Below are 11,596 nucleotides of genomic sequence, written 5' to 3'. Positions count from 1 at the left end.
GGTCCGAAGATCTAAGAGATCTTGTCAAGAACCACAGTGTAAACTTTTCTCTTGTCAGCTTCAAACCTGGCTCACTCTCTACACTGTTTCCACTCAACAACAGTGTTGCCATGAGGTTTAAATGAGATGATGCTCCCTGTGGAAAAACAGCTGTCTGCCAGAGTACTGTTGTTACAAACTCTGCGGCCTATTTTAAGTGGGTTTGAGAGGTGAACCGATCGAATCTAAATACACACAGAAAAATCGATGCTCCTATATATTTGGCGTTGATTATTGGTAATCTTGCGATCACTCGTACTCACAGTTACTGTCTTCAAGTCGATTCCGACTCTTAGCGACCTTTCTAGCCCGCTTGCATTGAGCGGTAGGCTCCATGAGAAGCGAGCACTGGTTTATTCGGTTTGTTTACTATACATTGCATGTTCTGGTCAGTCCTTATCTTCATGTTAGGGAACAAAGTACAACCGCAAATAGTTGTATACACCTCTTTTCATTTTGAAAGACCTAGGTGCGATCGTAGAGCAGAGAATGATCGAGTGATAGCTAGCGGCCAACTGATAACATCGGGAGTGGGGAGTGGGGAGTGGGGAGGGGGGCTTTTATATAGCCTGCAAGCGCCAGCCCTCTCGTGACCCTCCTCCCGGCCCCACTCTGCTTGGGTCCAGCTTCTTGCGGCTACTTGGTCCCGCCCCAGAAGCCCCGGGGTACAGCCACATCCCTCCGGGTGCCTTCCCTTCTAATACCCTCCCTCTCTCGCACTTCACTCCTCCACTGGCAAGCTCGAAAGCGCAGAGCGAACCAGAGCAGCCCTGATGCGCGTGCGCAAAAGCGAGCAGGTTCAGTTCGCAAGTAGGAAGCCGGAGCGCTACACCGGTGTCCCAGGCGGCGGCAGCGGCACCCCAGCGCAGCGGGATCCCAACCACGACCCCGGGCCCTTGATCCCCGCTAGACCCCGGGCCCGGGTCTTCTTCTGCAGGCCCCGTGACTCCCGGGGTCCCAGCTTTGCAGAGGGAGCAGCCAGACAGAGCGTCCCTCCACACGCCCTCCCCCCAGCCACCGACTCCACCGCGGAGCCAGGCCGGGCCCGGGATCAGGATCGCGATCGTAGCCCCGGCCGATCGACGGGCAGGCAGGCAAGCGGTGGTCGCACCGAGGGGCAGCTCCGGGCGGCGCCGGCAGGCCAGGGAGGCGCGCAGGCTGGGCCCCGGAGCGGTGGTGCGGGATGCCGCCGCCGACTCCGGGCTGCGTTCTCTTTGCGTTGCTGGTGCCAGTGTCGGGTGGGTGGCCGGTCTGGGACCTCGCCCCCCAGGCCCAGTGCCAAGGCTAACCCCACTGCAAGGCGCCCCGAGGGGGCCGGGCTGTTCCGTGGGTCTCCGCGCTACTCCGCGTTGCGCTCTCGCCTTCTCTTGGCTCCCCGGTCCCGTGCTGCCGCCGCCGCCCCCCTCTACTCCCAGAGGCACTTCGGGGGCACCATGCAGGCTCAGCTGCTACCCTACGAGTTTTTCAGCGAGGAGAACTCGCCCAAGTGGCGGGGGTTGCTGGTACCAGCCCTGAAAAAGGTGAGGAATGTGTGGGACCCCCGCTTCTCGGGCGAGGAGGGCGCGGGGCCGGGCCCGGCTGGGGAGGCGGGGCGCGCTCGCACGGCTGGCCCCTCTGCCTTTCGGTGTGGACGTTACCCGCGGTGTGGGGAGGCCCCAAGAAGCCAGGAGGAGTTTGTCCCATGAGTCGAGCCCCGGGGACTCAATGCCCTGCCCCTGGATGCGGTGACACCAGTTGGAGGACCCTCGCTTTCAGTGGAGGTCAAAGCAGGCCAGCCACTCTTCGTGTGAGCCCGGAGCGGCCTTCCGCCTCCGTTCAGAGGGTTCTGGGGTGCTCGGGCCAACCTGCGGGCCCGAAATGACCGCAGAGCCCCTGCTCGTAGCAGCCGGAACACGATCCGCCCGGTTCGACCTCAGGGATCACTCCCCATTCCCCTAAATTCCACCCCTCCGCCGAGTCACAGGGGCGGATGCAAAGGCCACTCTTTCCAGGGTTGCGTTTTCTTTCTCTACCCTCCCCTTAAAGAGTCTGAAAATCGTAATCTGGGTCCTGTCACTGGGTTTGCTGATTCCCCACACCTTCTTAACTTTATGTGCTTCTTCCAGTGTGCCACATTGTTATCTCAAGTCCTATCCCCTGTCTGAGCTCTTAACTGCTTTAGAATAATTAAGAAGGGTTTTACATTTTAATAGCCTCTACTCCCGCAAGCAGTTAGAGTCTTGGAAACTCACAGGGGCAGTTCTACCCTATCTTATAGGGTCGCTATGAGTCGGCATTGACTCAATGGAAGTACGGTTGGCGTTTTGGATCGAAAGCCACAGCGTGACCCTAAGTACATCAAAACCCGGGACATGGTGCATTTGGATAAGTATGAAGACCACTACCAGACTGAGTTTCTCTCTCTTCATTTACCTTTTCTATAACCACAGAGATGGCTTCCAGACCGATGCGGCTGACCGCTCCCGTAAAGATTCGCAGCCTGGGAAACCCTACGCAGGGTCCCTAAGAGTCGTAGCGCAATGGGTTACGGAAGACTAATCTTATAATAGCGTTCCTAAGTCCCAGTTAAAGTTATCTTGTTAAAATACAATTTCTGCTTCTACTGGGTTGTGAGATCACGGCGTGCGTGCTAAGCATTTGTACTTGAAAAATGTTTCTTAAATTAAGCTGCTGACCTTTTCTTCCTCACGTATCAGACTCCTCACCTTTATTACGGACATTGTGTTTTCTCAGACAGCCAACGATACGACATACAGCTTACATACGTTATTTACTAGAAATCCTATCTGGCTTTCTCCCTATCCACGGTATTTCCTTTTGCTTTATTTGTGAGCGTGGCTTCTGGGTTTGTAATCGAAGGGGAATATGAGGTGTCCGCTGTGCTAGATACAGGGATTCTGGCAGGCAGGCAGACAGAAAAATTGCTTGAACACATGCAGAAGAACTCGTTACCAATTTGGCGCCATTTTGCTCAGAATCGGTGGGTTCCTAATTCGAGGCAACGGCCAAGATAACCAATCGGTGGAAGTCGTGGAAAGAGCAGTGTAGGCGTTGGCAGCTCGGTGGGACTCCGCCATGCTGGGGCCGTGCTGAATCCTCTGCACGGAAGCATTTAGTTTGACTGGCACCCGTGATGGGGGAGACAAACCAGGGTGCCTACCCCTTAGAGTTATTCTTGGATAGGGTCTCTCCAAGCTAGCATCGAATTTGTTTTTCCAGTTTAGCACAATGTTTTGTTATTTTAAAATGTCATTTGTTGCTAGCATTTAAAAATGGAAGCTACTGCATACAATTCGAATGCTGAGCTTTTTTTGAAGAATGGGAAGATCTTTCTGAAAGTGAAGCTGGAGCCGAGGAAAGGGCCGCGTCCTTTAAGGAAGGCGTGCAGCCCCAAGTCTCCCACAGCTCCCCACACGCAGGTGGACGTGTGCACAGCTGGCTGATGTGTGAGAGCCTTCCACTCATTCATCAAGAAAAGATCGAAAGTACATTCCGGATCTGGCTGTGCTCTTGGGAGCTCAAAACTTGAATTTCTTCCTGCTTGCCAGCCATTTTAAGAGCCCTGGTGGCGGAGTGGTTATGCCTCGCGCTGCGGCCTTCAAGGTGCGCATTTCGAAACCACTCGAGGCAACTTGACTCGCGTTAAGAATGATAGTCTCGGAAACTTATGGGTGGCTTTGCCCTGACCTATACGGCTGGGTGGTTACCGACTCCATCCACTGTAGGGTTTGGTGATATAGTGGGTGAAGCGTTGGGCTACTAACCACAAGGTCAGCAGTTTGAAACCACCAACTGGAAAAATGGAGCTTTCTGACTCTGTAAAAATGTAGGTTTGGAAACCCACAGGGGGGCAGTTCTACCCTGTCCTAGAGAGTCGCTAAGAGTTGGAAATCGACTCGGTGGCTGTGGGTTTGAGTAGATTTGTGTGTGTGTGTGTGCGCGCGCGCGCCCCCCCCCCAGCTTGGCTTTGGATCTTGACTCTTCCTTCAGGCTAGGGTGTGGTGCTGTGTTGCCTGAGGCCTTTCATGTCCTGCTGGTTCGCACACCTAGGCCTGCGGGCTTTGCTTGCGAGCTGCGCCTCCCTCTAGATCCACCGTGGAAGTCAGCACTTTCCAAATCCTCAGGGCTGAGCCGGATATTATTATTCCTTATTTGTTTCCTTTTAGCACTTTTGACCTGTTTAATTGTGGTACTTAAATGTGGTAAGTAGGGTCATATCTTATCAGCCTGTCTGAGGAAGCCTGGTGGTGCTCTTCTGCTTAGCCAAGGGCTGGCAGCTGGTGGTAGGGTGGTAGAAAGACCTGGCAGTTTGTTCCATAGGAACAAATGTCAGCTTAGGAAACCCTGTGGAGCAGTTGGAGCCACTGTGATTTGATATTAACTCGATAGCACCTAATAACACGTAATTATGCCCCATCTCCACAACTAGGCTGTATGTTCCTTGAAAGCAGGGGTGGTATTTTATTCTCATTGTATCTGTTCTAGATGATTCTACAAGTGGGATCCCATGGTGTACCTACTTCTGGCCAGGTTTTTAAGGTTATGTGATCAAGACTCCATCCCCATTTGTCATCATATGAACTTGTCACACCGTTTATTCTCTTGTTGCAGCATACCCAGGCTGTTTCTGGTGTGGGGCTATTATGAATAAAACTGCCATTAATACTTTGACAAGTTTTTCTAAAATGTTAACCTATTTTGTTGAGCAGATGCACAGCAGAAGCAGCCCCCAGTTCCTAGTTTCTACATGTAGAATGCCATGATATTGATCACATTCTCCAGGTTGTGCAACCATTCCGACCCTCCTCCTGTGAGTTGTTTCTCCCTCCTTACCATACCCGGCCCCCTCCCTCCCCACGGTTCCGTATCTAATCTATCTGCTCTCTTGAGTAAACACCAGGAGACATGGTTCATAGTCTTTCTCCAAAATAGTCGTACCATTTTACAGCCTTGCCAACAATGCACGAGAATTTCAGTTGCTACATATCTTTGCTATCGGTTGATATTACCAGTATCAGCCTTTTATTTGAGCCCTTCTGGTAGATGTGTAGTGCCCTGCCATTGTGGTCTTAATGCACTTACCCCGACGGCTGGTGATGTGAGTGCTTTTTCATGATCTGACTGGCTATTCACTTTGCCTCCTGTTGTTCATGTTTGCCCAGATCTTCGGCTTTTACAAACACTGGTTGCTTCTCCCTTTAGGGCAGTGCTGTAGGAGCTCTTCATCCGTCCCAAGTAACTGTCCTCACCAGATAATGTTCCCTGCACGTTTCCTTCCACCCAGGGGCTTGCCTAATTCATTGTCCTCGAAGTATTTCCCCCATCATTTTAATTGTGGCACATAGATCTATGTAACCCAAGTCTCGTCATTTTTAATGTCTGCGATTCAGTGGCGTTGATGGTGTTCATCCTATTGTTCAGCCGTTGCCACTATTTGTCTCCAAGTGTTTTCATCGCCTCCTCACAGAAGCTCAGCGCTCCGAGCCCTGACTCTATTTCCGCCGTCCCTGGCCCCTGGTGAGCACTCACACACTCCGGCCTCTGTGCATTCACCTAGTCTGCACATCTCATATATCGGGATCCTACAGTGTCCTTTTGAGACTGACTTACTTCACTCAATCTAATGCAGTCCAGGTTCTTTCATGTTGTAGCTTGTACCGTTTCTCTTTATGCCTGGACATCCCTTCATTGTCTGTGTGTTCACCTGTGGATGGGCGTCTAGGTTTTCTCGGCATTTTGGCTACTACGAATAGTCCTGCAATGAGCCCTGGTGTAAAGTATCGGTGTGCATGTCTGGTTTTAGTTCTCTGGGATAAATACCGGCCAGGTTCACTCAACAACTGTACAGTAAGAATGAATTTCCTAATCTGTAGGGAACATTTCACATGTTTGTACACATGAAAGGTTCTGCTTCTAGGTCTGACTGGCATCCTTCTCTCCCCTCACCCTACAGCCCGTACCTACAGAGTCAAAGCCTCTTTTCAGATTTACAGCCCCTGACAGGGAAGGGGTACCCCAGTAATCAAGGTAAGCATAAAGGCAAAGATGGCACTGTGAAATCTTAAGACCCAAGCCACGGTATTTTTAGTCCCCTCCTATGTGTGCAATAGCTGGGCAGTGAATAAGGAAGCCCAAAGAAGAGTGGGGAGTGTCGGGTTATGGGGATGCAAAGGACATGAAATAGACCATGGAACAGAGCTCCAAGCAGTAGGCCCCTGAGAAGTGAGGATGGTGAGACTTTGTCTCATATACTTTGGACCACGTGCTTGGTAAAGGAGACGGTCAGCAAAAAAGAGGCAAGGCTAGCGCTCCATCGAGTGCCCGAAGGCACCTCATTACACCAAGAATGGACTAGACAGGAGTGGAGTGTTTTAAAGTTTGTAAAAAAAATTGTGGGGGTGGGGGGCATCTGATCACATCTAACTTCACAAGGGGAAAGAGAGAGAATCAAGATCAACATCAGCCTAAGGCTGGCTCCATGAGGTTGGAGGTCAAATGTACTTCCACTTTCCTCCCTCTCTTTTTTTTTTTTTTAACCAATTCTGACACTGGCTGTCCCTGCCCAAGCACTCTCTACTTCTCTGCTGGGTGCAGAAATGCATAACAATAGCCACCCAGAAGTCGCAGTATGTAGAGTTCTAGGGAAGTTCTAGGGCTTGTGAGGGAAGGACCCAGTTACAACTTGGCATCCTGATCCGGATGGAGAAGCAGTTAGGCAAGGCCTCCCTGGATCCATACTGCCTACCTCTCGGCTCCTCTCAGTTTCCTGCAGAGGGCAGGAGCCTCTTGGTCCTCTCTGGACAGGCTCCTTTCATTCCTGCACCTTCCCCACTTGAGCACGTGTGCTGCAAAGCATTAGCTCCGCGAGGCAGTACTCAGAGGTACTCCATTCCAGCAGGAAGCCTCCGTTCCAGAGAGGCTCGGCTTCCTCTTCACTCAGGGCCCCACTCAGCGGGCCAGGAAGCCCACCATAGCCCTCCCAGGTCGACCTCCTGGGGCTCTCCCTCTAGCATAAGTGGGTGTGGAATTTTGTCACATGATGTCTTTGTATCGGTTACAGTGGTCAAACGAATTTTCTCTTCGTTTGTCTATAGGAGCCTTGGGCATAGTGATGACTGCAAGGTTAGCAATCTGAAACCACCAGTCCCTCTGTGGGGGAAAGATGAGGCTTTCTACTCCTGTAAAGAGTTGCTGTCTCTGAAACCCACAGGGGCAGTTCTACCTGGTCCTGTAGGGTCACTTTGAGTCACAAGTGACTGATTTTTGTTTTTAATAGGAGCCCTAGTGGCATAATGGCTTACACATAGGGCTGTTAACTGTCGGGTCAGTAGTTTGAATCCACCAGCTGCTCTGCAGGAGAAAAATGAGACTTACTGCTCCCATAAACAGTTACTCTCCAAAACCCACAGGAAAAGTTCTGACTTGGCTGACAGGTCCCTATACATGGGTAGTAATCACTCAATGGCAGCGAGAGCGAGAGATAGGGAATCCCAGGAGCCCTAGTGGCACAGTGGGTTAAACGTTGTGCTGCAAACCATAAATTTAACCCACCAGCCACTCAGGAGGAGAAGATGAGACTATTGGCTCCCATAAAGATTTCCTCTCCGAAGCCGTTCGAAGCAGTTCTACTTTGCCCTATAGGGTCGCTCTGAGTTGGAATCCACTCAGTGCAGTGGGTTTTTATATGGTGAATTAGGTTGATTGATTTTGAATATTAAAACAACCGTACATTTTAGGGATAAGCCAGGGTAGCTAATGTTTTTGCTGAGGTCCTGCTACATTCCACGCACTATGCTGGCTTTACTTCTTTCACTCATTGACTTTTCAACGTGGTAACACATTAGTTTTGCTGCTGAGGAAATGGATCATCAAAGAGACACATTGCTCAGGGTTTATTCGTATAACTAATAAGGAGTGGCGTTGTGATTTGAGTCTGCCTGTCTGTCTGGCATCAGAGACAATCTGTCCACTACACCAGCTAACCTTTGAGGAATGCTCAAACCAAACTCTCTGCCACTGAGTCAGTCGTGACCCATAGCAACCCCATTGGCCCCATAGACATCAAAGATGCCAGTTTTTGAAGATGAAGCTTTGGGAGAGAGGAGCTAAATCAGTGGTTCTCAACCTGTGGGTCACGACCCCTTTCCCTTTCACAGGGGTCACCCAATTTATAACAGTAACAAAATTACACCTGCCTATAACTACTAAAAATACCTTCCCTGCCTGCCATACTTGTTAGGCTCCCCCTGAAGTGTAAGCCCTTGTTTGTCACAGTTCTCGCACATCCTCGCCTCAAAGTACATTTCAAATGCTACCTCTGAAAAGTGTTACTGGTCCCCTAACACTCTTCATATTTTTATGGCCTGGGGCCTGTTAAAGTTCATTTAAATCCTCTCCCTTCTTCTAGATTGGCAGTTCCTTGAGAGTAAGAATACAGTTCCTTTGGAGTCTTATATATGCTTCGTATGTTTCTCATGAATAACAACGGGTGCTCAGTGTTTGTTGAATTGCAGGAGTGTGGAGTGTGTCCCTTCAAGAACTTGCTAACTAGTCCAGTGAATTTTAGTCGAGATAGTCACCAGCCTATAGGCACTAGAAATATCCTATTTTGTTTCTTCTGCAAATAGATAAGCGAAGTTTATGTTAGAAATAATTCATTTTAATGGTAGGATTTTGGGGGTGTGTGTGTTAAAGAATGATGCATCAAGGGAACTTGGTTGTTGTTTTAAGCCAGGTCCTCTGAGAACCAAATGTCAAAACGGATTAAACATGTGAGAAACTTCTTAGGGGAAATGCTCCTGAGAGAGAGTAGGGAAAGGAGATAGAAGGCAGGGAGAGTCCTCAAACCGCAAGGTGATGCAAATCTGACCCAAATCAAGGAGAGCGAGCAGGCAGGCAGTTTGGACTCCACTGTTTGGGAGGCAGTGCAGCTCTACAGAAAGCTCGCTGTGACCATCAGGAAGTTCTCCGGTGACCTCTGCCCAGCACAGGAAGTCCCCAGTGGGATCCCAGGAAGAGCCCTGCCCTGTGGCTTGCCTGCCTCGGTCACTCATTGACTCAGTCATTGATTGAGCAGCCATTGAGAAGCCATTGCATGAAACCATGCAAATGACACCCCGATTCCTAGGCGTATACACTAGGGAAGCAGTGTACATCGGTGTAGGCTTGTTGATGGCTACTGGCTGCCTGTCCTTCAGGCTGGGCTACCTGAGGCAGTAGACACATTGCATCAGGATTAGCAAATGATAAGACCCAGGAAACCAAGGCATTCAATGAAATTCCTCAGAAAGTCTAATTCTGGTCGCCCCCAGCTTGAGTTGAGGGTGCAGGGGTAAACAGAGAAGAGAAGCAGTCTGAAAGTTTGGGTTTTGTAGGCCTTGAGTTCCTCAATCATTTCTCGTCTCTAAACTGTAATCGAAGATGATTTGGGCAAGTCTCCAATGCTCCGTTCACACTCACTTTGATTGGTTTGTTTTTTTCACAATGTTTGTTGACCCCCCTAATTCGGTGTCAGGCATTATGGACATACAATTAAGAAATAAAACATAATTGATGCTTTCATGAAACTTAGACCTGGCAAGCAAGACAAAACAAAACAACCCATAGCGTGAAAGCATCATTGTAAATACAGAAGGTAGTTTGGTTGGGAGAAATCAAGCAAGAAAGACAAATCTTAAGTTAAAAAAAAGGGAACCCAAATTGAATTTGTAATTAACATAGACATTTTGTAAAAGGTAACTGACTGGAAGGTAACTAACAGCTTTCTTTTTGGGAGAGGGGGCATTATTGAAACAAGCTTCTCCTCTTCTCTATAGGAAGCCTCCTTTTGTAGTTTCCTCTTAAGCTAAACCATTTGCAAGTGGGCTGACTGCTACATATGGCTCCATCGTTTGTAATGCGCTTGTCGATCAGACATTCTCACCTGTATGTGTTTATAGACATGGGCAGACTTTGATATTTGCCATTTATTTAATAACTAAACTTCCCTATGTATTTCATAACTATTTTAAATGACATCATTTTAAAATCATAGCCAGATGCTGCCATTGAGTACATTGGATGCCTGGCGACCCATGTGTGCCCTCAGAGCTGTGCCGTAGAATTCCCAGGGGTTGAGTTTTCCAAAGGAAATCACTAGACCTTTTGTTCCCAGGCGTCTCTGGGTTGACTAGAACCGTCAACCTTCTGGTTAGTAGCTGAGCGTGTGAACTATACCACTGTTAATTCCCCAAACCTGAGAAAAACCCAAACCCTTTGCATTCAAACTGTGACTCATAGTGGTCTGAGAGGATGGAGTAGAACTGTCCCGCCACGCCCCCTAGAGTTTCCAAGAGTGTAATTGGTTGAAAGCAGATCAGGGTGGGGGAGGGGCAGCCTTTCGGTTAAGGGTCAAGTACTTAACCCGTGAAACCAAATGCAAGCTCAGTGCCATCCAGTGAATTCCAACTTCTAGAGACTACGGGACCCGATAGAGCGGTCCCTGTGGGTTTCCGAGACTGTAACTCTTTAGGGGAGTAGAAAGCCTAGTCTCTCTCCCCAAACCATGATAGGGCCTTATTATACTCTTAAATTTTCACGATAGAAAAAATTTGCAAGTGGGCAATATGTAAGTAGCAAGTAATATGCAACAACTATGTAACTAGCAAGGAATATGATGCATTCTTTTGTCCCGCTGCAAGAGAGGGAAGAGTCCTAGACAGCAGTATTTGGAAGAATCTGAGAAAAATAAAATCGCTTTAGAGAGCTAAACTGGAGCTGATGGACACACTGCTTTTGTTTTCACATATTTCTTGAGCATTTTGTTTAGTTCTTTCACCACTTGTCTCTCAGTGTGTCCTGCTGTGGTGACTTGTGTGATGCTGTGATACTGGAAAATGTGCCCCCTGGGTTTAAATACCAGTAGGGTTGTCCACGATGGACTGATTTCAGCAGTTTCAGGATGAAGGCAGATTCCGACCTCTCGGTCGTCTCTAACAGGAGAAGACCTGATGAAAGAGCACCGTCGGGTAGGATGCAGGAAGAGGAGCCCTGCTGGTTGGAAGGCCCTCAGATTACTAGCGGGGAGGGCTGCCTCCTCCAAGGAGAATCGCCGGTTAGGAGCTGCAGTGGCTTTTGAAAGGGAGAAGGGCTGGCGGTCGTGCTGTAGTGGGGTTTCAGAGCTGCTTGACAAGAGATTTTAAAAAGGAAGTTGAGACATTTACCTACCGGGAAAAACTTGCCTTAGGGCAGTGGGTCTCAACCTTCCGAATGCCATGACCCTTTCATACAGTTCCTCATGTGGTGGTGACCCCCTCAACCATAAAATGATTTTCGTTGCTCCTTCATCACTGTCATTTTGCTACTGTGATGAATCGGGGGACCCCTGTGAAAGGGTCGTTGGACCCCCAAAGGGGTCACGACCCACAGATTGAGAACGGCTGCCCTAGGGTCACACTCAACTCATTGCCATTAACATTGACACCGGCCATTCCTTGCTTTCTCGGTTGGGCTCAGTAGTTTGCTGTGATGTTTTACGGAGCTCATGGGCGATAGTTACGGATACAGTTAGGTGGCTTGT

The 11,596-nt window shown here is 49.3% G+C and overlaps 1 protein-coding gene across 2 annotated transcripts in view; it reads left to right on the top strand.

Annotated features, from left to right (window-relative positions):
* The first annotated feature begins 1,385 nt into the window (after positions 1 to 1,385).
* Positions 1,386 to 11,596, top strand: part of SOS1 (SOS Ras/Rac guanine nucleotide exchange factor 1) — an 88,273-nt gene continuing 78,062 nt past the window's right edge. For both annotated transcript variants that reach the window (XM_004711123.3, XM_004711122.2), the window contains exon 1: positions 1,386 to 1,559. In XM_004711123.3, the coding sequence (XP_004711180.1) occupies positions 1,473 to 1,559 (87 nt within the window). In that variant the 5' untranslated portion in view covers positions 1,386 to 1,472. The remainder of the gene's footprint in view (positions 1,560 to 11,596) is intronic.

The sequence above is a fragment of the Echinops telfairi genome, unplaced genomic scaffold (assembly GCF_000313985.2).
Source record: "Echinops telfairi isolate 266 unplaced genomic scaffold, ASM31398v2 ScPeMD7_10;HRSCAF=50, whole genome shotgun sequence".
Taxonomy (NCBI): domain Eukaryota; kingdom Metazoa; phylum Chordata; class Mammalia; order Afrosoricida; family Tenrecidae; genus Echinops; species Echinops telfairi.
Note: the sequence above shows the minus strand (reverse complement) of the source record. Positions and strands in the feature narration are given on the sequence as shown.